This window comes from Hyaena hyaena, unplaced genomic scaffold (genome assembly GCF_003009895.1).
Source record: "Hyaena hyaena isolate Hyena2069 unplaced genomic scaffold, ASM300989v1 scaffold_860, whole genome shotgun sequence".
Lineage (NCBI taxonomy): Eukaryota > Metazoa > Chordata > Mammalia > Carnivora > Hyaenidae > Hyaena > Hyaena hyaena.
Window position 1 is genome coordinate 551,128 of NW_024081493.1, and position 25,839 is coordinate 576,966.

Genomic DNA, 25,839 nt, shown 5'->3' on the forward strand with positions numbered 1-25,839 from the left:
TGAGAAGACAGTCCCATTCTGTTTTGTTTCCTCTGACGGATAGTTATAATCATTTCCACTTCCTTAATTACTTAATTTATTTCCAAATACATATCCCAAAAGTAATGACGACTTCTCAGCCCAACTTGAAATCTGGTTGGAAAACTCAGCCCTTAACAATTTGCATGTGTAATAAAATTCTTTCCACCACATAGCTGTTCTCAACAGAACAGCCTCTTTGACTTCTTGACGATCCATCTCCCCCGTCAGGATATAAGCACCATGATGCAAGGATTTTTTTCTTCTGTTTTGTTCACTGCTACATTCTCAGTACTGAGAACACTGCCAAGTAGGTAAATAGCATGTTAAAATATTTAATGAATAAATGTATGAATAAGTAAAGTATATCCCTAAAAGAAGGAGCTTTGACAAATATTATCAAAATGTTTATTAACCTGCATAAACGTTGCTAGATCGCTATCTGTGGTATTACCAATGAATTAATAAAGGCTATTCATTTTGAAATGGCAATTTTCCATTGTAACCTTTCAGTTACATATTTGGAAATAACAAATTTTATCAGTATGCTTAGGATTATCAAACTAAAGTGGTTTTAGGAAATAACTAAAGAATTATTTTAGGGAAGCCTGAGTGGCTCAGTTAGTTAAGTGTCAAACTTCAGCTTAGGTCATGATCTCACAGTTTGTGAGTTCGAGCCCCGCATCAGGCTCTGTGCTGACAGCTCAGAACCTGAAGCCTGCTTTGGATTCTGTGTCTCCATCTTTCTCTGCCCCTCCCGTGCTCACACTCTGTCTCTCTCCTTCAAAAATAAACAAACATATAAAAATTTAAAGAATTATTTTAGAAGGGGAATTATTGCATTTTCCTTTTCATCTTTGCTTCTTTTTGTCCTAATCTTAGTTCAATTAATGGTCCCACTAAAAGGTGTGCAAGCAAATAGATGGAGATAAAATGCAATGATGAAAGTGTATCTATATTATCTTTTAACACTGTTGATGGAAAGGCAACGAAGAAGTGAGCAGCCACAAAAGAGATACTTAAGACTCTCAAGAAGTCAATGTCATCATAGCATAGACTATTAAAGGAAAACATGGAAAGTCAAAAGAGTTCCTTTTAAAGGAATTAATGAATCTAGCATGGTATTCTAAAACAAGATGTGCTCTTAATGGAACATATTATGGGTTGAATTGTACCCCTCCTCGCCAAGATCTGTGGAAGTTTGAAACCCCAGTCCTTCCAAATGTGATCCTATTTGGAAACAGAGTCTTTGGAAAGATAATCAACTTAGAATAAAGTCATCAGGATGTCTTTAAAGTCCTTATCCAAGATGATTAGTATCCCTATATAAAGGGGAAACCTGGACACAGACCCAGAAAGACACCGAGTCAGGGTCTCGACTGATACAGCTACAAGCCAAGGACCGTCAGACACTTCAGACACCACCAGAAGCTAGGAAGAGGCAAGGATGGATTCTATCCAGGGTGCCAGGGGTCAAGGCTGTCTAGCCTTAACACTGAGACAGGAAATTTCCCATTTGAAGCCACCCAGTATGGCGTGCTTTGTTATGGTAATGTTGGCAAATGAATTCAGATCCCAAATAATGTTTTCTGATGCTTTGTTTTAAGTCTTCTAAAAAGTGAGGAAATGCTCATACCATGCATGAGATCATCTAGAAGGCAGTATTTAAAATGTTTAATGCTTATTCTTGGGGTGCCTGGGTGGGTTAAACGTCGACTTCTTGGTTTCAGCTCGGGTCATGATCTCATTGTTCCTGGGATCAAGCCCCATGTCAGGCTCTGCACTGACGGTTTTAAGAGCCTGCTTAGGATTCTCTCACCCCTGTTTGCTCTTTCTCTGCTCTCTCTCTCAAGATAAATAAAATTAAAAAAATAAACAAAATATACTATTTAGTGCCTATTCTTAATAGCCCCATCGATCTGGCAGATGGAGAAAGGGCTGTTTCTTGCATATTGAAACATGCACTAAACAAGGACTCTCTGAGACGTATTTGTTTTTCCCAAAGGACTTAGTATCAAACCACATATTCGTTTACAACAAATACCATTAAAGACTGAATCATGAGGATTTAAGTACAAATATAATATTCTATTCTATTTGATGAAATGAAAAAATGTGAAACTACAAAACTGTGAAACCAGTGGTAATGTCATGACTACTCATACTATCTTTTGCTAATTAAAAACCTAACTTCCTGGGACACCTGGGTGGCTCAGTTGGTTAAGCGTCTGACTTGATTTCAGTTCAGGTCATGATCCCACAGTTCGTGGGTTCAAGCCCCACTTTGGGCTCTGCTGACAGCCCAGGGTTGGCTTGGGATTCTCTCCCTCTCTCTCTCTCTCTGCCTCTCCCCCATTCTCTCTCTCAAAAAAATTAAATAAGTACATAAACTTTAAAGTGAAAAAAATCTAACTTCCTATGCAAGTTTTTTGAAAAACACATCTTTAAGTTGCTTCTTTTGGGGGCGAAGGTGGCACTATATAATCACCACAGCTTACAGATCTTGCATAAAGTTCAGGAATTTGCTATGATAAGTAGTAATTTTTTTTATTATTTTTTAATGTTTTATTTTTTTTGAGAGGGAGAGAAGGGGGAGGGCAGAGAGAGAGGAAAAAGAGGATCCGAAGCAGGCTCTGTGCTGACATTAGTGAGCCCAATGCGGCTTGAACTCACAAACCGTGAGATCATGACCTGAGCCAAAATCGGACATTCAACTGACTGAGCCATCCAGGTGCCCACAAAAATAAATTTTAAAATGTGAAAGCACTAACATCTTTTTAACTGTCAATTTTTTTTTCTGAGAGAGAGAGAGAGACAGCTTGAGCAAGGGACGGTCAGAGAGAGGGAGACACAGAATCTGAAGCAGCCTCCAGGCTCTGAGCTGGCTGTCAGCACAGATCCCGATGCGGGTCTTAAACCCACGAACCGTGAGATCATGACCTGAGCCGAAGTCAGACGCTCAACTGACTGAGCCACCCAGGTGCCCCAACTGTCAATTTTTAAAACATTTAGCCCAACATAAATTCTTTGCTCAAAAATGAAGACTATCTTATCAGATCTAAAGAAACATAGTAGGCATTAGGTAGAAATTTCCTCAAATTCAAGTCCACCTCAACTCTGTCTTCCTCTCCCTGTTGATCTCAAATTTAGGTACATCCACACTCACCCTTCCTATTTCCACCCTGGTTTCAAAGGAGGAGAGAAGACTCTCCTCTGGTACAAACCTACATGTTCCGCTTGTGCTCTTGATTTTCTCACCCACCTTGTCTCCTTGAGGTCCTGTATCTTCAAAATAACTTTCTTTCCCTTCCTTTGCAGTTTCTTCCTCTCTATTAGTTCTGGATCATGCCCTTAATAGACATTAACATTATCCCTTATTAAAATAGCTCTTACCAGACCTCATGTTCTGTTTTAGCTCTAACAGAGCTAAAACATGCACTAACATATGAATAACTAACGTACATTCAGTGTCCTAACATCCTTCCCTCTCATTTACTCATCAATTTGCCAGAGTCTGATTTCTGTTATAACATGCCTACTCTCCATGGTGGCCAATGAGTAGCTAACTGCCAGATCAAATGAGTTTATCTCTACTGAGTAATTTCTCTAAGACTGGACTACTAGCTTTCCCTAAAGCCTATTGTATTCTCTAAATATGTGAATGATCTTAATCATTTGCTCATATCAGAAATCTAGATGTCATTCTTGATTCCTTCTTCTCCAGGATTCTGATAAATTACTGAGTCTACTCCTACCTACCTTTCAATGTGTCTACTTTTCTCCTCTTCCACCTCTAATGTCACTTGTTCCTGCTCTAATTTATGACAGAGAGAGATTGACAGAGAGAGAGAGAGGTGTTTAGAGACAAAGTGATCATTTAGTTTTTCTGCCTAAGATTCTTTAATGTCTCCTACTGCCCATAACACATTCCAAGTTCTCTTAATGACTGGACTTTGACCAATTCTTAGTTTCGTCAACCCACTCCTGGAGCCATATTTTCAGATATTCTAAACTTCTTCCACTTCTTCTGTTGTACCATGTTCTTTCTCACCTCTCAACTTTTAAAATCATTGGTACCTTCATGTACCCAACCGAAGGCATTAGTCAAGCTCTAGCTTAAACGTCCCTGTCGCTGAAAGCCTGTTCTGATGCTTTCCTTCAGATTTCCTGTGTGGCTGGTTGTGCTTGACATGTGCTCTCTGACTCCCTGCACTTCCCCTCACATAGCATTTACCAACACACACTTTGCTGTGATTATTTCTTCTGTGACACTATCAGCTCCAGGAAGGCACGCACAACTGGTCTGTTCACCACTGTATCCACAACCCCAAGCACATGATAGATGCTTAAAAAGTATTTGCTGCATAAATATCTAAATAAACAATTGAAGCATGAGAGGATGTAACACAATGGTTAATGCCCGAGCTTCAGAAGTCTGGGGTTGGAATCTGGTTTTTCATCTACTTGTTATATGACCTTAAATTTATTAACTGACTCCTAGCTTCAGGATCATAATCTGTATGATGCAGAAAATAATACTTATATTTGATTCTTGTGGTGAAGATGAAATAAAAGACAAAGTTGCTAAGGCATAGTGATTGGTTCATGGTAAAAGCTCAATAAATGGTAGCCTACAACTTAGAAACATTTTTAGCAATGAGTGATGAGAAGCTAGAATTGGATCAGGACCTAACTTTAAAAAAACATTACTCAAAATTGAGTTGACTGGGTGGCTCAGTCAGTTAAATATCCAACTTTGGCTCAGGTTGTCATCTCACAGATCACGAGTTCAAGCCCCACATTGGGCTCTGTGCTGACAGCTCAGAACCTGAAGCTGGCTCCAGATTCTGTGTCTCCCTCTCTCTCTGTCCCTCCACCCACTTTCTCAAAAAATAAACATTAAAAAAAAAACATTACTCAAAATAGATATTGAGTAATTGCTAATTGCTAATTAAAAAATTAAAAACAAATAACTTCTTTGATTAACAGGGCAAACAGAAAGAAAGAATCTGGTATTTTTATGAAAAGGAAGAAAATGATAGAGTCCATGTCTGATGAAACCCCATTCCCGAAAGGAATTATCAAGGATATAAAATAAATGCAACCGACTCATTTTTGTTAATGTTACATGATATTGACAATTTGTGATTTGCAACATTTTATATGATTGTAGAAGCATAAAGACATCAACTTGAACTCCCCTATGACCCAGCAATAGCACTACTAGGAATTTACTCAAGGGATACAGGAGTGCTGATGCATAGGGGCACATGTACCCCATGTTCATAGCAGCAATAGCCAAAACAATAGCCAAAACATGGAAAGAGCCTAAGTGTCCATCAGCTGCCGAATGGATCAAGAAGATGTGGTTTATCTATCCAATGGAATACTACATGGCAATGAGAAAGAATGAAATCTGGCCACGTGTACCAACATGGATGGACCTTGAGGGTGTTATGCTGAGCGAAATAAGTCAGGCAGAGAAGGACAGATACTATATGTTTGCACGTATAGGAGGATTACGAGGAACTTAATGGAGGACCATAGGGGAGAAGAAGGGGAAAAATAGTGGGGGAGAAGGAGGGAGGCAAACCATGAGAGACTCTTGAATGCTGAGAACAAACTGAGGGCTGATGGGGGTTGGGGGGAGAGATGGGGCTTTGATGGGCACAGAGGAGAGCACTTGTTGGGATGAGCGCTGAGTGTTATATAGAAACCAACTTGACAATAAACTATTAAAAAAAAAACGTCAGGTTGAAAACAAAGTAAAAATCAAAAAACTGAACTGATAATTATGTCCACAAGTTTGAATAATCTACATCTGTGTACTAAAAATGGCATAAAACACATATACACAGAAGATTCTTGAGGTTATTTTCCCTGCTTCAGTAAGATTTTTGTTTTAAGAAAAGTATTTATTTGAAAACAGATTGCTCTCTTATTTGCTTCCTCTCTTTCACACTGCTGTCATAATATTTATAAAGAATTGTTACAATAGAATGGAACGCCATCAGCAGAAGAGTTTATCATTTTATTTAATTAGAAGTAAATAGTTCGTTCATTTGCAACTGCGTAAAGTGGCCAAGAACAAAATTAAAATTCTCCCATTAAAAACCTTCCCCAGATTCATCTCCATGAAAAATCTTTTGAACATCTCCTAATGCACCCAAGATTGAATGACCTTAGGGGAGAAGAATTGATTTTTCTGCTTCTAAATTCAGCATTCTAGCTCTGAAACCCTGACACAATTTATTATTAAAGCTATTTCTAGAAATGGCCAATTTCCCAAAAAAAAAAGCTTTAATTGACACTTAAAATAAAAGTTTTATTCTTTTACTTTTCTTTAAAATTTTAGAGAAGACATTGGAGTAGCAAGGTATTATCACAGAATTTAGGATGAAATGGTTTACAATTCTTGTTTGTTTGTTTGTTTTTATTTTTTTTAGAGAGCGAGAGAGAAAGAGCAAGGAGGGATGGGGGCAGAGAGAGGGAGAGAGAGGGAAGCTTAAGCAGGCCCCACACTCAGCAAATAGCCCAAAGTGGGGCTCAATCCCAGGACCCTGGGATCATGACCTGAGTAGAAATCAAGAGCTCAAATGAATGAGCCCCCAGTTCAAATCCACAACCGTTCCCATGACTACTATGCAAATGCTCTCAGACGACTGAGATTTTGCAAAATATTTACAACTTGCATTCTAGGAAAAAGTTGAAATTCCTTTTTTTTTTCCTGTCTACTTAGCAATTTTCTCCTTTCTTGTTCTTAGAGATAAAATAACTTGGCACATTACAAAGAATAAATAGGTGAATCAAGACTAGTATCTTGGTTACTAGCATAAAAAACATTTTCAACATGGGTCACCTTCTTACCTTTATTGTAGATGTCAACAGAAAGTTGTAAGAGGAAGAAACACAACAGGAATAAAATGCATTTTAACTCTTTTAAGTAGTTTGTTTTGAGATTATCTGAAATGATCCGAAAGAACAGAACTATGTACTACAGGGATCACCAGACAAAGGAAGAGGAGACGAGCTCATTACTGTCATCATGCCAGGATTGAGTTCCGATTCCTATATTAAAAGTTTGGAAGAAAAGCTCAGGTGCTGTGAGCCAGATATCAGAAAATGAACTTGGGGCCTGTTATGGGCTGAATGTTTGAGTGTCTCCCAAATCCATGTTGCAAATACTAGTGTGATAGTACTTGGAAGAGGGGCCTTTACAGAGTAATTATATGTGTATGAGGTCATGAGATGATGCCCCCAGGATGGGACTAGTGTCCTTATGAGAAGAGGCAGAGAGATCAGAGCTCGCTCGCTCGATCTCTCTCTCTCTCTCTCTCTCTCTCTGCCATTTGAAGAAACAGCCAAAAGAGGACTCTCCTCACCAGGAACTGAATCTGTTGGCAGCTTGATCTTGGTTTTCTTGGGCTTAGAACTATGAGGAGTAAATGTTTCTAAGTCCCCCCAGTCTACAGTATTTTGTTGTAATAGCCCAAGCTGACTAACACAGGGTCTAAATTTGTTGAGTACTTGTTGGACAAAGTAAAGAAGCAAAAACACAAACAACACACCACACCAGACTCAGTCTAATCCAACAAACTACAGGGGACCCAATTCTTTCAAAGCTGACAGAATTTATGTGTCCATGCTGGAGGCAGACTATCTCTTAGTTATAGGATAAGCCACTGCCTTGGTTATTTAATAAGCAAGAAGAAAGAGGGAAAGTATGTTTCAAAAAGCTCTAGTAGAGAAAAAAAGACACTAAGACAGGTCAGGTTGCTTATTTGTGGGCTATTTTGTCTAGTGAGAAATGTTTGTAGCATGCATACAGCCTTCCCTGTGGCTGAAAGCCTGGATGCTGCTAACAGGTGATGGGGAGCCAAGGACCAAAAATTCAAGAAGCTGCTTTCGTAGGAGACTTAGTAAGACTCTCCGCATAACACACGCTTCTGTGAAAGCTTAGCTGACTACCAGTGTATGTGTGTGTGTGCACACATGCCTGTGGTCCACGTCCATAAGGTGCTACAGTGATGGGACCACACACACTCAAGCATCACAGAATGGCTTTGGGAAAAAGCCTTCCCTTGCAGCAGTTGGAAAAGTGACACAGTCCTGATCCAGTGACCGGATCAAAGATATGAAGTTGACGGGGTTTTTTTGTTGCAAGTGAAATATAATCATTCTCGGAAGTACGCGAGCACATTGCAATGGAGTGGGAAGTGTGTGCTACCGTTTCATTTTGGGCGTGCAAGTAAAGGGGACCTCAGTGAGACTGTGAATCCCAAGATGTGCAGGTTGCGTGTCTTTTTGTGAGGATATAGATAGAAAGAGATGAAAATAGGGATCAAGATAGGGATGGGGAAATCAAAATAGAGAAGAAAGGGGGTTGAAGGGAGGTGTAACAGAGAAAGAGATGGGATGGAAAGATAGAGATGGTGAAGGGATAGGAGAGAAGAGTGGGTGGGAGAATGAGAAAGACAGGGCTGGAAGTGGAAAACTCAAAAAAGGACAAAGGTGGGCAAATGATGGGAAAGAGAGAAGAATGAGTTGGGAATCATGTGATTAGTTGCTAAGAGAAATGCAGACAAACATTGACTCTATAGATACCCTAAAACTCTGCCAAGGCAGGGTCATGGGTCAGATTTGACTTTCAAAATGTTTTCCAAATATAAGTGAGTCCTAAAAGGAATATACTCTCAAATGAATTTGAGTGTTTTAGCTATATGTAGCAAGATACTACAATGGCAGTATAAATAAATTCAGGAGAGGAAGTATAGGTATCATTCTTATGCTTCAGTTTTCAGTTTTCAAGATGACTTCAGAAAGAAAGAAATCAAAATACAGAAGAGAAAAAAACCAAACCAAACAAAAAGTCTCTATTACACTAAGATAATAATAGAGCAGTTGTGGACATAATAAGTTTCTGGCTTTTTCAAAATAATACCGTTGATGCAAAAATGTTTAAAGTCGGGAAAGCATGTGGACTTTAGATTCATGTCTGGATTAAAATCTCAGCAACATCAACTACCAGGTGCATGAAGATGTGTGCTATAAAATAACCTGTGTCAAACACTGGACAAAATACAGAAATCATTTTCCCCAGGTGATACCCTCACGATAGTAACAAAATAAGAAAAGATAGACTCTTTGCTGTTGTACTAATCACCTGTCTAGTACTCAGCACTGGGCTTTATAAGGAAATTCTGAGAATTAGCTTATGACTTAAAGACTTTACATGGTTGTTGGGAAAGTGAGGTATCCAGTTCAAAATAATTTTAGGACATACTAAACTTTTCCACCTATGTTACAGGTTCTGGAGACGTGCTACAACTTTGGACTCTGCTGCGCTAGAGGCAGGAAAACCAGAGACGGCAGGAGGGTGGCACTGGAGGAGAGGTGCAGGGGCAAGGCCACCAGACTTGGCGCGTTTGCTAGGGGACAGACAGCCTCACTACTTCACCTGAGGTCAGAAATGACCTCATGAATGAGAAAGGCTAGCATCACATAATAAGGTAGGACTTAGATATTTAGATGGGAAATTGTGGGGGTGAGCTTACAAGCAGGGATGGAAAAGAGAACAGAAAAGAATGCACATTGGTAGAGCCTATCCCAATAACCAATTATCACATACATACATACAGTAACGTGGAGCAATGGTAAAACAATGATATTTGAAAACAAGCTTTTGGCATACAGTCCCTTCACAATGGCCCTTCATAGACTGTACGCCATGGCACACATTCAGATTTCCTCCCTTTCTGAGTATTCAGTAAATAGATGAGTGTATCCCAAGAATTCTACTTGAAAAATTTTCACAAAGATATTCAACTCCTATTAAAAGAATAGTTTTATGATTATTTATTTTTGAGAGAGAGGGAGAGCACAGTGGGGGAGAGACAGAGAGAGAGGGAGACACAGGATCCAAAGCAGGCTCCAGGCTCTGAGCTGTCAGCACAGAGCCTGATGCGGGGCTCGAACCCACAGACTGTGAGATTATGACCTGATCTGAAGTCAGACGTCTAAATGACCGAGGCCCCCCAGACACCCCTCAACTCCTATTTTTAAAAATATGAAAACATCTGATGACTATCTGGTGACTATAGACCCACTTCTGAAAATTTATCCTAAGTAGAAAAATCACACAAGCATGCAAAGATATAGGCACAAGGACATTCAGTAGTACTTTATATAACATCAAACAATTGAAAACCACTTAAATGACCATCAATAGGCTACAGGCTAGTTTATGATTTATAATAAGTAATTATATTTTTAATAAATTACTCAGCCATTAAAATTATGTAGTTCTATATCTATTAACATGGAAATATGCACTGAGTGAAACACAGGCACACACAAAAGTATCCTGCAAACCATTTTTGTGAAATTGTCTGTGTCTGTGTAGAAAAATGTTGGTCAACATGATAGTGATGATTTAAGGTGAGGATCAAGAGCTTTTAGCTGATTTCTACTTTCTTTACACTGTGTAAGAAGGTTGTTATTAAAATTACTTAAAATTAGCATGTAACCTTTTTAACAATATAAAAAAACCCAATAACTCTATTTTCATTTTGGAAAAACCTTCCCCAATGGATGACAATTCTGCAGCAAAGTAATGATCGTCTGGCACCAGCCAAGACCTGAGAAAATGAGCTCCCAGAGGCAGGCACTCACTGCGTTTTAACAGGACAGATTCTGGGGGCCACTGCTGTGTTAGAGAATTCTCTTCTCAACAAGCGCCTTTTGGAAAGCAATTATAAGAGATAATCCCAGTTTACCCAAATCTAGACACATTGTTTAGTCTTCTGTCTTTTCTGGATTGTGAGCCTCTCCAGGCCTGGGAATGTGTCTTATCAACAGTTTCCTGTCTCCAAAGCCTACCTTAGACACACGGTAAGCAGTTAACTTGTTCAAGGGGACTGCAATAAATCACCATGATCTGTCTGCTTCTGAACCATAAGAGACGCTTTGGGAAGTCTCTGATCAAAAGCTGCTCATGGGGTTACACCTGGCACATTGTAGGCACCACTCTCAGGAAATGATCCATTAACTGAATTCAGACAATTGTTTGCATTTACAAAGCAACGTTTTTTGGTTCACGCATTTTTTCATCTGCATATTTATGAGACTAATTTTATTGTAGAATAGCCATATTGGAATTTGTTTTATAGTAGCATTTATGTTCAAAGTCATTACGATGTACAAATGCATAGTCACCTGACACAACCTAATGCTGGTATGGATAATCTCCTGACACCATGGTTACTTGACTATCAAAGCACCTAAGAAGAGGGGCGTCTGGGTGGCTCAGTCGGCTGAGCGTCCGACTTCAGCTTGGGTCATGATCTCACAGTTTGTGGGTTTGAGCCCTGCATTTGGGCTCTGTGCTGACAGCTTAGAGCCTGGAGCCTGTTTTGGTCTCTCTCTCTCTCTCTCTCTCTCTCTCTCTCTCTTTCTCTCTCTCTCTCTTCCCCTCCAACACACATATTCTGTCTCTCTCTCAAAAATAAACATTAAAAAAAATTTTAAGCACTTAAGAAGAGAACCCAAATACTGTCATAATCTACTCATACTAAATTCTTCGCTAAGGACAGACCACTTCTTGCTTCTTTCTGTTCCAAACAGAAACTGGCTAAATGGGCGATGGGCATTAAGGAGGGAACTTGTTGGGATGAGCACTGGGTGTTATATGTGAGTGATGAATCACTGGGTTCTACTTCTGAAACCAGTATTACAGCATATGTTAACTAACTTGAATTTAAATAAACTAATTTAAAAAAGAAACCAAAATTCTCCTTTTTTTACTTTTTTTATGTTTATTTATTTCAGAGAGACAGAGAGCACAAGTGGGGGAGGGAAGAGAGAGGGAGAGAGAGAATCCCAAGCAGGCTCCATGCTGTCAGCACAGAACCCAACATGGGGCTCAGTCTCACGAACTGTGAGAGCATGGCCTGAGCTGAAATCAAGAGTCAGATGCTTAACCAACTGAGCCACCCAGGTGCCCCACAAACTCTTCTTTTTCATATGACATACACACTAGTACAGAAGAAATAACTGAACAAAATTTCATCAGAATTCATAGAAGTGACATGAAGTAACTGACTTCATGACTCTAGCTACCCATTCATTTCTCAGAGACAATGTTAGCAAATGCCACATGTAGGCAACTGCTAACCTGATAAAATTGCCAATATCACTGATCAGTATTAGTGACAAGAGTGTCAACAGCATTCCTTTATTCCACTTGGCGTTCAATGATTTATTGGCTCCAACCAAGTAAACACAGAACTCTGGTTTCCTTTACCTTGGCCAGATGAGAATTGATCCATTTTGTGAAAGTACGTTTTTGTACTATCTCTTGCTCATCTAGAAGAAAAAACATAAATCTAGTTAGGTAACACAGTATATCATGAAGTTGTATCCTATAAAACATTCAGTTACAAACTCTAGAAGTAATCATATTATTTTGTCTTCTAACCCATGTTACTAATTGTTGTCTTGGAGGAAGGGATAGTACAAGTCCAACTAGATTATTCCCTATTTTTTTTTTTTATTGTTAATGCTTATTTATTCTTGAGAGAGAGAGATAGAGTGCTAGTGAGGAATGGGCAGAGAGGGAGGGAGACACAGAAGCATGCCCTAGGCTCTGAGCTGTCAGCACAGAGCCCGACGTGGGGCTCAAACTCACGAACCATGAGATCATGACCTCAGCCAAAGTCAGATGTTTAACCAACTGAGCCACCCAAGCGCCCCTAAACTATTCCTTTAAAAATTATTAGCAAATCCTTCAAAATTTTCAATATGTTAGCCCTATGTTAATCTTCATTCACTTATTAAAAGTTCACTATACAATTTTACCTCGATAAAGCTGTTTAAAAAATTTCACTGAGACCAGCCAAGTGCCAAGTTTAGTGTTAGGTACAAAGAGATGGAGAGAAAACAAACAGGGCAATATCTCTGCCATGAAATAGATAGAAATGGAGATAGACGGGCAAGGGCAGGTGATACAGTAGAAGGCTATACAGTAATGTCATACGATAGAGCTGTGTATGTGAGGCGTTGCAGGGACTTAACCAAATGGGGAGTGTGGTCAGCACTCTCTAGGGTGACCCTCAACAATCCCACCTCTTGGAGTTCACACCATTGTGTAGGCAGACGACAGGCAGTACGTGTGACTTGTTTCTAATGACTACAATGTGGCAAAGCCAGTGGGAGGTCACAGCGATAGACATGTGACTGCGTAGATTCCATTGTAGCTGACCGAAGTGAGAGATCCTCCTTCTGGCCTGGAGGAAGCAAATAGCCATGTGGTGAACTGACCACAGAGGGCCATGTGGCAGGGAGGAGTGGGCAGCCTTTAGGGAGGGGTCGTCCCCAGCCAAAAGTCAACAAGGAGCTACCCCCTCAGTCACACAAGCCACAAGGAAATGCATTCTGCTAACAACCCGAATGAGTTCAAAAGTGCATTCTTCCGTGTTTCAGCCTCTGGTTAAAAATGCAACCTAGCAGGCATGGCAGACATGTGGGATCCCGAGCACAGAACACACCAAAGCTGTGCCTGGCCTCCTGACTTACAAAAGTTTGAGGATAATAAATGGCAATTGTGTTAAACTGCTAAGTCTGTGCTAATTTCTTATGAAACAAGAGAAAATTAACATCATATACAAAAAGAAGTAGGGTCCAAGAAGGCTTTAATTAGAGGCATAAAGAGATGAAGGCCAGTTTAAAACCTTTTAAGAAAGGGTGAATTCTATTCAATCCACTAACATCTGCGATATCACTTCAATTCCCCGCCCTTTGAGGGCTGGTGTGCTCAGACCCACATCCCTGGCGCTGACCTCTTCTGGGCTTCAAGTGAGAAGGTCTGACTGCCTATGAGACTATCAGCCCCATGAAGACAGTAACTTTGTTCCCAATGCCTACAAATAGGAGAAAAAAATACTGTCCAGTGAAGGAATAAAAAAAGTTAATAACATTTTAATTTGGAAAAATGTTGCATACATCTGAAGAACTTACAGAATGCCATTTTTCTAATGTACTTTTAAATTTTTCAAGTACACGCAAAAACAAATAGTAAGACATATATTTTTTATGTACCAGGCACTGATATTTATTTTCTTTCTTCTTTTTTTTTTTTTTTTTTTATTTAAGAATTTTTTTTGATGTTTAATGGGCTGAGTTTGAAAGAAGATAAGAGATTTCTGTCCAAGGGCACCTGGGTGGCTCAATCGGTTAAGCGTCTGACTTCAGTGCAGCTNAAAATGTTGCATACATCTGAAGAACTTACAGAATGCCATTTTTCTAATGTACTTTTAAATTTTTCAAGTACACGCAAAAACAAATAGTAAGACATTTATTTTTATTGTACCAGGCACTGTTTTTTTTTTCTTTCTTCTTTTTTTTTTTTTTTTTTTTTTTTAGAACTTAAGAATTATATGGGATGTTTAATGGGCTGAGTTTGAAAGAAGATAAGAGATTTCTGTCCAAGGGCACCTGGGTGGCTCAATCGGTTAAGCGTCTGACTTCAGTGCAGCTCATGATCTCACAGCTCATGGGTTCGAGCCCCGCATTAAGCTCTGTGTTTACGGCTTGGGGCCTGGAGCCTGCTACGGATTTCCCTCTTTCTGCCCCTCCCCCAGTCTCACTCTCTCTCTCACAAAATTAATAAATGTTAAAAACATAAAAAAGTTTCTGTCCATATCTTTTCGGAAAACCCGGGCAAAATCTCAAATTTCACTACAGAACAAACTGGCAAAACAGCTGCTCTGAGTTCTCAGAAAAACAAAACTGTAATGGAATTGTAGGGCCCCCAACAATGTCATGTCAAATGTTGCTGAAAGCTACATTCTAATAATTTTATTTGCTTTATTATTTTTTATATTACATATCTTCATTTGAGTATCTGATACACCTGACTGACAAAAATATTTATTTTCAGATCTTTCATGATATGCACGGCCTATTATATTAAGGATTAGATGACAACTAAATGTAGAGCAAAAAACAGAATTTATTGGAAACTATAGAAGGTAAGTTTTAAAATACTAAACTTTAGTTTAGTGACATGCTTTTGTTCAAATTTTAAAAATATCACTCCAATATGTATTTATTTTTGATCAAGGAAGGGTATAAAGGGAAAAAATGAAAAATAATTTATTTAATCAAAAATGTGATAGATTTGGCAAATGCTAGGTGAAACAATTAGCACAAAACAGCTTGTTGTCACCTATAATATAGAAAGTCTGTGCTCTAAGATAATCTGACCCATAATGTCTTAAAGTCTTATATGCAGTATAGAAAGTGATCATGCAAATTCATCTTCTGGTTCCAAATGCATTTAATTATTTCTAGTGGTGTTATTTCCCCAATGAATCAAAATAATTATTATTTGGTTGGTTTGCAATGACTCAGCAAGGAAATACTCTGGATGAATCTATATGTATGTAATCATCCTTTCATCAAAACTATTAACATTTCCTTTCCCTACAGAAATATCCTCGGCAAAGTCAGGATATTATTCCTCAGACATATTCTTTTTTTTTTTTTAATTCCAGTATAATTAACACAAAGTATTATATTAGTGTCAGGTATATCCAGGCACCGATATTTCTCTCTATATATAAAGATTCCATTATATTTTCATTATTTAATAATTTAATTATTACATACCGTATGTAATATATCCGTATTAACTCATTTAATTCTTGTGACAAGTCTTCAAGCAAGAACTATTATAATGTCATTTTACAAGAAAACCAAGGCACAAAGAAGTTAAGTATTTTAACCAAAAACCACCCAGTGACAGAGCCTAGTTTTAGTCTCCTCAAGTCAGGTTCTTACACAATTATACTGCTGCCCAAGTATAGCATAGGAATTACTATATTAGTCAGAGCAAATATTAATCATATTAAGATGATAAATTCATAGTTAAATCAATTTGAGTTTGACCTTAAAATCTTTAGCATCTATGAATAAAGTCTTGCAGCAGCAGAATAATCTTAACTTATCACACCAGCTTTGACAGAATTCAGAACTTTATCTGTAATATATAAAATCCAATTTTAAGTTTAAAATAGACTACAGTTAGAGTGTATATAAAATTTTAAACTCAATTTGAGATTATACACAATGTTATCAATGTTATAAGATGTCAATCTTTTAAAATCTTAAATTAGTATAGTGTTAGTATATAAGTTATAAATCTATGTAATAATCTATTGATATTACTTCCTGATTTTAAGTTCTTATATTTTTACTACCCTCACCTTTAATGAAACAATAGTGCTATTGTAACAGTTTCATCTGATGGTAAATCTGAGTTTATATTTAGACTTTGGATAAAAGTTCTTTTTAGTAGAAAGTCCAAATTATGGTTTTTTCGTAGCATTCATTGTATATATCTAAATGTCAAATTCTCTACATGTTCCCTTTTATATTATAGTCGCAAAAGCAGAATTTACTGGGTCCTAGCAATCTACTTTTTATATTGTCAGACATAGCCAACTGAATTCTAAGTAAATATTTTCTGATTTTACTTAGTATCTTCCCCAAATAAAGAAAAATTCTATTAGAAGGACATTGGCATATATTTTAACTTCTTAAAATTTAAGTAATGTTATTTAAAAGCAAATAATCATGGAACTCTGTCTCACAGTTTTACATATTATATTTAGTAAATTTGGGCTTTCTATTCTAAAAATACTAAAAATAATTGAAATTGGCATATTTCAATATATTTAACAAATCTTTTTTATGTATTTATTTAAATCAAGTTAGTTAATATGCAGTGAGTGTTGATTTCAGGAGTAGAACCCAGTGCTCATCCCAACAAGCGCCTCCTTAGTGACCATCACCCATTTACCCCTCCCCCACACTTACTCCCCCCTCTAGCAACCCTCAGCTTGTTCCCTGTATTTAGTAAATCATCTATAACAACCTATTTCTGAGACAGAGAGAGCATTTCATAAAAGGGTATGCCCATAACGATGTTTATTTTCATCAGAGTCCTGATCAATCATAAAGATCAAAATAGTGAATTCCTGGGTATATTTATCCTTAATGTCATCTGAATATAAAAATACCAACAAGAGGGGCACCTGCAGGGCTCAGTCGGTTAAGGGCCGAACTTTGGCTCAGATCATGATCTCACAGTTCGTGGGTTCGAGCCCCATGTAGGGCTCTGTGCTGACAGCTCAGAGCTTGGAGCCTGCTTCAGATTCTGCGTCTCCCTCTCTCTCTGCCCCTCTCCTGTTTGTATTCTGTCTGTCTCTCTCTCTCTCTCTCAAAAATAAATAAACATTAAAATAAATTTTTTTAAGTACCAACAAGAAAAACGGTTTAAATAAGTAGATATAGTTGTTAGGTCTGAAACTGCAATCTATGACAAAAATATTAATGTATCATATATGGATACACTGACAGCTTGCAATAGGCTATGATTAACTTTTCTGTGTTTTGCAGATTACCATTTTATTTTTCAGGTGCATTAATGACAATGATGGCTTAAATAAAAGTCTTAAAGATTTTAGTTACCTGAAAATATAAATGCTAGTTAAAAACAAAAATTTTAAATCATAATTTCCTACTTATACCTAATAAAGTTTTTCATTATTTCTGATACAGAAGAATTCACCTCAGCAAAAAGTTGTAAAGAAATTTTAAAGTAGAAAGTAGATTGAACCTTTTGACACAATCAGATGATATGGCTACAAAGGAAAAAAACAACAAAAACATCAAGTAACCATGTAATCATTATTAACTAAAGAGCAGCCACAATGAGCTGGTCTAAATCAAATTATTGGTTTTGGGATCAGAATTATATGATCCCAGTTGTATATCTACAGTTACTAAAATCATCACTACCTGTTTTACATGGGTAGGGTCTGAGGTATGTTGACTATTTTGACATAACGAAATAAAGTTTATAATTATCCAATATTTTGATTTGTAAATTAAACATATAAATAAAAAAAAACTTACAAGACCAGGCTATGGCTGATAACCAAATATGTACACAAATTCTTCTCATTTGGATGATCACAGCCTTTGCGATCTGAATTTGCTGCTCCTCTTATTGACACAAAGTAGATTTCCACACCCCAAGTCTAGACTGGCCTTGAGACTTGCTTTGACCAAATAACATGGCTGACATGATTTTATATGACTTCTGAGGATGGGCCTTGCAAAGGCTCCATTTTGGCTCGCATAGTGGTCTGCCCTGAGACCACCACACAAGGAAGCTGATCTAGCACCCTAGAGGGAAAACGTCATGTGGAGGGGAATCGAGGCACCCCAGGTGACAGCCAGCACCATGGCCAGGCATCCAAGTCAGTGGACCTACTAGCCCTGCTGATGCTCCAGCTGAATGCATTTACATAAATGAGCTCAGGCATAGTCAGCAGAGGAAACACCCAGCCCACCCACAGGAACATGAGAAACCGTAAAGTGTTACTACTTTAAGCCAGTAAGTTTGGGTGGTGGTTTAGCAAAGACTAAGTGAAACAGAAACTGCTACCGGGAATAGAGTGCTGCTTTAACAAAAATCTAAAACATGTGGTGTTGACCTTGGGACCAGGTGGGAAGGGGGCTGGAAAGACACAAAGAAACTATTAGTAGATACTGAAAGGACAGTCAACACCGCCCTCAGAGATCAGAAGAACCACATATATTTTAGGTACTATATAGTCTGTCAACTGCAGTGACTTGAACTTGTACATTCAGCTAGAGATACTTCCTTGCAGAAAGCTGAAAGTATCAACTGGCTTCTTAGGAGATACTGGGAGAGACAGAGAGAGAGAGAGAGGATCCAAAGAAGGCACTTTTTCATTTGCATTGGATTAGAAAATAGGACATTCCCAGTCATTCTTGGAAAAATATTTGCAAAGTAAAACGTAGCTTCAGGATATCAATAAATCAAGAGTGTGACTGTAAGACCTATTGTTGGTTTGTTTTTGCTTTTGTTTTAAGTTTATTTATTTTGAGAGACAAAGAGTGCGAGTGCCTAAGCAGGGGAGGGGCAGAGACAGAGAGGGAGAGAGAGAATCCCAGGCAGGCTCCATGCTGTCAGCGCAGAGCCCTATGTGGGGCTCGAACCCATGAACAGTGAGATCATGACCTGAGCCAAAATCAAGAGGCAGACACTCATAAGCCCCATTGTTAAGAACCCAGAAAGATTTAAGGTAGTACCTATTTGACCTTCTCAACTAGATAGAGCAGCTTCTAAGAAGTTTGAGGGCACTGTCCACAGAAGCTTTACCTGTGGTCCAATTTTGGTTTTAAGCGGCACACAATGACTGCAAGCGGGTTTTTAGGAAGTCAACAAATCCATTAAGCAAAAGCACCATCACCTTGTACTAAAGGGACAGGATAGTTCAAAATGAAGACAAGACTTTGGAACCACACTTAATATGATGAGGAAGAAGGCTAAGAAGATGATCAGCCAGGGGCGCCTGGGTGGCTCAGTTGGTTGTGCATCTGACTCTTGATTTTGGCTCAGGTGATGATCCCAGGGTCATGGGATTGAGCCCCCTATCAGGCTCCATGCATGAAGCCTGCTTCAGATTCTTTCTCTGCCTCTCCCCTCTCCCCCACTCATGCTCTCTCTCTAAAAAAAAAGATAAAATTAAAAAAAAATTTTTAAAGAAGATAATCATATATAAACAAGAGCCACTTCTTATCAAAAAGACAGCAAATGTCACTGGCCCCTAGACTAACGGGATTAGCCACATGTATGTGGCCGAATTTCAGAATTATTTCAGACCATGATTGTTATCTCTTTTCCATTCTTCCCTTCTCTGGACAGAGGCATCTACTACAATGGCACTGGCTCCTAGCTCATCATTGCATTTTGGATGAATAGATGCAGTCACTTCTCCTTTTAGTTCATAGGCCTGGAGATTTAGAAGAATTATACTTGAGGAGCCTCATTTGTACGTGGACAAATGACAAGATGCAGATCACATGACACTGGATCTGATGTTTGCTGACATCATTGGACGAGATTTCCGCGGTCTTGAGAGGAGGTGGATGTATTCTGACGTGGAAAGAATATAAATAATAGTGACCAGAGGACAGATTTTAAGTTACAGCCACAAAATCCTCTGGTTCCAATATGCATCCTCTTTTACAATGTGACTTTGTCCTTCCTCTCATCAAGGGGTTGAATTGATTTCTCTCTCCTTGAATCTGATCCTGTATTGACCTTGCTTTGATCAATAACACAGCAAAAATGACTTTTTTCATCTGAATGTCCTAAGAAGTCTTGCTGCTTGTTTTAGCTGTCTTGAGTTTCTGTCTTAAAACCACCATGTAAGGAAAGAAGGACAAGAGCCCATGTGGAGAAGAATCGGGACACCCTCCCATACAGCCAGAACCAACTTCGAGACACATATGTTAGGGCATCTTGGACCCAGTTCAGCCAACCCTTCAGATGAACTCATCCCAGATGAAGCCAGGAAACTGAGACCTAAAGATTCAAGGTTCATGCATCTGTTACTTCTTCTCTTTCACATCCATACATACATCATCACAAATTCTTCATGGCAAGAAAGTACTTTCCCAGCGAAATAAGTCAGGCAGAGGACAAATACCATATGTTTGGACGTATAGGAGGATTAGGAAGACCTTAATGGAGAACCATGGGGGAGAAGAAGGGTGGAAATAGTGGGGGAGAGGGAGAGAGGCAAACCATGAGAGACTCTTGAATGCTGAGAACAACTCATGGGTGGGGGGGGGAGGGAGGAGATGGGCATGGAGGAGGGCACTTGTGGGGATGAGCACTGGGTGTTAAATGGAAACCAACTTGACAATCAACTATTTATAAGAAAAAAAAAAGAAAAAAAAAGGAAAAGAAAGTTCTTTCCCCATCATTATATCCCAAGAGACTAAATCACTGCCTGGCACATTGTCTTATATATATATATAAGACAGTCCTTAGGAAACCATCTATATTTAAGTGTGAACTAGTGTGTTTACCCACAGATCATGAAAAAGGATTAATTGTGATTATTTTAAGTTTGGAGTGGTTTGTTACACACCAACAGCTAACTAAAACAAAGGCATTTACTTGTATGATAGACACACAAGTAGTCCTTTTTCTTCCCCATCAGTCTGTCTCCTACAATAGGTTTCTAGGCTTGCTTGGTTGGGTCCACTTCCTGGGCCCTTGATGTTCTTATCAGATGAGTAATAGAGAAAAATGTGGCAAAGAATAAGGACATCCAAAGTTATTCTCCACATGTTTAAGCATAGATTAATCAGGGAAGATACAGAAGGAAATGAGAAAAAATAAACAGCTACTGGAGGAGTAGGCTTAAGGAAAACGAGGAGTAAAAAGAATTTAGGGAGTTTTTGCCTCTGTGGAGTGCTCTGATCATTGCTTCAATTTTTGTAAAGTGAAAGTCAAAAAAAGACATATTACTCTTAAGATTTTTAGAATTGGAATTGTATTTCTTTTATGTAAAACCAATGACCAGATTTTGAAAGCTGTGTTGCATTAAAGTTACTTTTGTGAAATTTAGTACTATCTCACTATGAATCTAAGGCATGAAAAATGAGAAAAATGTAATTATCTCAGTACCTAAATTAGAGTTTCTCAATCTCAGCATTACTGACATTTGAGCAAGATCAATCTTTGCCATGAGAGGCTGTGCTCTACACTGAAGGATGCTTAGGATCTCTGGCATCTGCCCTTTAGATGCCTCTAGCACCCCACTCCCCCACCTCCAACGAACTGTGATAATCAAACATGTCTCTAGACATTGCCAAATTGTTTATGGGGGAAAAATCACCCCAACCGAGAATCACTGACCTAAACCATGTCTTTTTCATCTATGGATGACAATGGCAATAAATTGGTATGAATATTTGAAGGTGTGTGTGTGTGTGTGTGTGTGTGTGTGTGTAAGTGAATATATATGTTTTAAGTGAATTATTATTGTCCAATTAACTACTCCTAAATGTCCTTATCATATTGGGTTATTCTCACAGTTTATATACTTATTTAAGCAGAAATCCTTTACCCTGAGATATGTCTGTTTAAGAAGTGGCAAAGCGGGGTGCCTGGGTGGCTCAGGTGGTTAAGCGTCCAACTTCAGCTCAGGTCAGGATATCACAGTTTGTGGGTTCAATCCCCGCATTGGGCTCTGGGCTGACAGCTCAGAGCCTGGAGCCTGCTTCAGATTCTGTGTCTCCCTCTCTTTCTGCCCCTCCCCTGCTCTCTCTCTCTCTCTCTCTCAAAAATAAATAGCATTAAAAAATTTAAAGAAAAAGGAAGTGGCAAAGTACAGTAAGTCTACTATCTTTGCTGGAAGGTTGTGTAGAAACTACATGATTTTTCCAATAAGAATGAAATAGTGTAGGATATCCAAGATACTCTGTCATTCAAATCTGGAAATCCATGTCTTATGTGGTGCAGAATGGGGAGGGGGTTAGAGGGCGTATATATCCTGAAATTGTATTTGGTTTATGTTACTATTTTACTACTTTAAAAATTTCTTTCAGAACTCTGAAAAAATAGAGCAAAAATAGTTGATTGGCTTTAGTTGGCTAGTTAAAAATACAGTCTGAACCATTCATTATAGTATTTTAATTTTTAACCATTAAAATCTTTATTTATATTATAACATTTTAATGTTTAACATTCATTATAAACATTTTATCACTGTCAGACCAGGAAAAGTACACAGCATGTCAGTCAGCCAAATATAAAAATAAATATATTTAAAAATTTAGAGAATTTTAATGTATTTGTTTGGGGCAGGGTAGTTGAATACGGCTGGTTTTCTAGGGACACACAGATCTGAAAATGCACGAGGCTGTCATCCACCGTCTCTCCCAATACAATAATGTGGAAAATGCTTTCTTCCCAGGAGGAATTTTAATCACATGTGTTAAGGGGATGTGGGAGAGAGGATATAACAGATAGCTCAGCCTTGAACCTTTAGGGCTCTATTCATAAATTTTCAGTAAAATCATTTGGTGGGAAAAAAGAAACCACATGTCACCTGAATCGAGAAGAGGCTATTTATAATCTTTCTTTATCGCACCTCATGTTAAAATTAATAGTTTTCTCTGCAGAGATATTAATGCCTCTGACTGCCAAGTGCTTCCACAGTCTCTGATTGAGAGTGATGCTCAACGTATTATATTCCCCGAATCCAAAGGATTCTGACTCCGAAAACAAAGCTTAGATGTTTGCTTAAAGGGCTATGTGTATGATATGGAAGTACTGTGATAAAGGTTATATCCTCCTGCAAAGGATTATAACCAATAATATGGAAAAGTAATAAACATAATGAGAGTTCACAATGGTAGCTCATACCAGTGGCCTCCAACACCATCTAGTTCTAAATAAAGACAATAGGTTTGAATAGTTTCAACAGAGCTTTTGTGGGGGTTTTTCTGTCACTTTTTTTCTTCCTCGATTTGTGGATATAAACGTTGATAAGAGGGGCTCCTGGGTGGCTCAGTTGGTTAAGCGTCCGACTTGAACTCAGGTCATGATCTCACCACTCATGAATTCGAGCCTCACATCGGGCTCTGTATTGACAGCTCAGGCCTGGAGCTGCTTCAGATACTGTGTGTCTCTCTCTCTCTCTGCCCCTTCCCCGCTGGCACTCTGTCTCTCTGTCTCTCTCTCAAAAATAAACATCAAAAAAATTTTTTTTAAACATTGATAAGAAAATGATAATCTGTGGATTAGTGAAAATGCCTTATTGTCTTTATAACACTTGGATTTACTCATGTTTTCATGTTTACTTCTCATTCCATTCACACAAATAACCAGGCCTAGTAGGCACAAGAGGTATTATGAGCCCAGAGGTAAATAAGGAAATGAGGTATGGTGAGGATTAAGAAATATACCAGTAATCTATAAATTAGAATAAAGGCTACAGAATTGTAGAACTAAGGCCAGAATTTAGATAGTCTAACCTAATTACCACCAGCTTCATTTGCTGATTATTCGATTCACTTATTTAATGAATACCTTCGCACCCCTCCTGTGAGTTAGCATCCTGCTCTGACCAGCTCTGGATGCAGTCGGAGAGGATGGGGTGCCCCTTATACTGCAGGAGAGAGAACAGGAATGGGAAACAAGTAAGCCACTGACCAGGCTCTGTGCGTGCAGCAGAAAGTAAGAACAAACAGTGACATGGAAGATGTGAGTGGATTAAAAAAAAAAAAACGCAGAAATTAAAGGCAACTTGAACCTAGAGAAAGTGAAAGCTAACTCCTACTGTTTGCTCGCATAGGAGCTAGGGGCGAAATGCTGATTCCACATCTAAATTTTTTTCTAATAAATTACAAATAAAAGTCACATGATAAATAAAATGCCAGCTGATCTCCTTGATGAAGGATTACTTCCAGTTGGCACAGAAATCTTTAGAAAAGTTTCAAGGTTGGGCGCCTGGGTGGCTCAGTCACTTAAGGCTCCGACTTTGGCTCAGGTCATGATCTCACAGTTCGTGGGTTCAACCCCCACGTCAGGCTCTGTGTTGTCAGCTTAGAATCTGGACCTGCTTCAGATTCTGTGTCTTCTTCTCTCTCTGTCCCTCCCCAGTGTGCACTCTGTCTCTCTCTCTCTCACACACACAAAAGTGAATAAACATTAAAAATAACAATAATAAATCAAAGAAAGAAAGAAAGAAAGAAAGAAAGAAAGAAAGAAAGAAAGAAAGAAAGAAAGAAAGAAAGAAAGAAGTTTCAGGCTGATGCTGTATGAACTTTTCACGTGTAGCTCCCTAATTGTGAAAAGTGGCCCATCTCCTGACTTTGCAAGAAAACTACCACAACTTTGAAATCTTTTCCTGTTGTGAGTGCTTTGCAATGCAAGAGCAGCTGGAGGAAAGCGTGTACTGGAAAACATCTTAAAATACCTTCTTTGTACAACCACTCACCACTCTCTTTCAACATTGAACTAGACTTGAACGCTAGTATTTCAATCAATCAAAATACAGTGTTTTCTTTAGAGCTGGGAGACAGTACTTGATCACAGTGTTCACATATTTTATATTCAATATTTAGTCTAAGCTTTTAAAAAACATACAGTTCTTCCAAATAAATATGATTTTTCTTATCTAGAGACCTAGATAAGTTGTTTTTGTTTTTTTCTCACCAAATTATTGCCCTTGGTCTTAAGTAGGTTTAGGATTATGATCCCACATTTAGGGATTTTATACATTAAATCATTGCTAATATTATTTCTTATTCTCACCTTGGGATCTAACTCTCCTTTTGTCTCTCTTCACTATTTTTACCAACATCCAAACACAAACACAATAATTGGACACAATTTTACTTATCTTCTATTTTATACTACATGTGCTCTTGAGAAGTAAAGAGGGCTACAATTTTAACAGTGAAATTCCTGAATTTGAAATGGAGGCAAAATAATGAAAACGAAAGCCAAAAACAGTAAAACTGAAAAATAAGATCGAATCACAAAGTTCAAGGAAGAGATGTCAGAAATTCCAATCTCAAACATTCCCAACCCCATGTCACAGATACATTCAACGAGCCACTCGGAAGGCCCACATTCAGTGTTTAGTCATAAACAGACTGAGCCCTAGAGGGTGTGCCATTTTTTAGTGCTTCAACACTGGAGTAATGGCAGTGACTTTCATCTCAAATGAAAATTCACTGGATCACAGAACCTGCAGCCGCTATGCCATTTGCAGGGGCTTCCACGTGAGACAACAGCTGCAGAGGGCCAGTGTCACAAACCTCCTCTCATGTGCAAGCTTATCTGTAGAGCAATATGTCATTTTTAAATTAAAAAAAAAATAATAGCTATCATCTATTTAGAAGGTATCATGTGGCAGGCAT

At 38.4% G+C, this 25,839-nt stretch overlaps 1 protein-coding gene across 1 annotated transcript in view; it reads right to left on the reverse strand.

Annotated features, from left to right (window-relative positions):
* Positions 1-25,839, reverse strand: part of SYNE1 (spectrin repeat containing nuclear envelope protein 1) — a 461,288-nt gene that overhangs the window by 376,502 nt on the left and 58,947 nt on the right. The window contains 1 exon segment of the mRNA XM_039220107.1: positions 12,320-12,381. Within this exon segment, the coding sequence (XP_039076038.1) occupies positions 12,320-12,381 (62 nt within the window).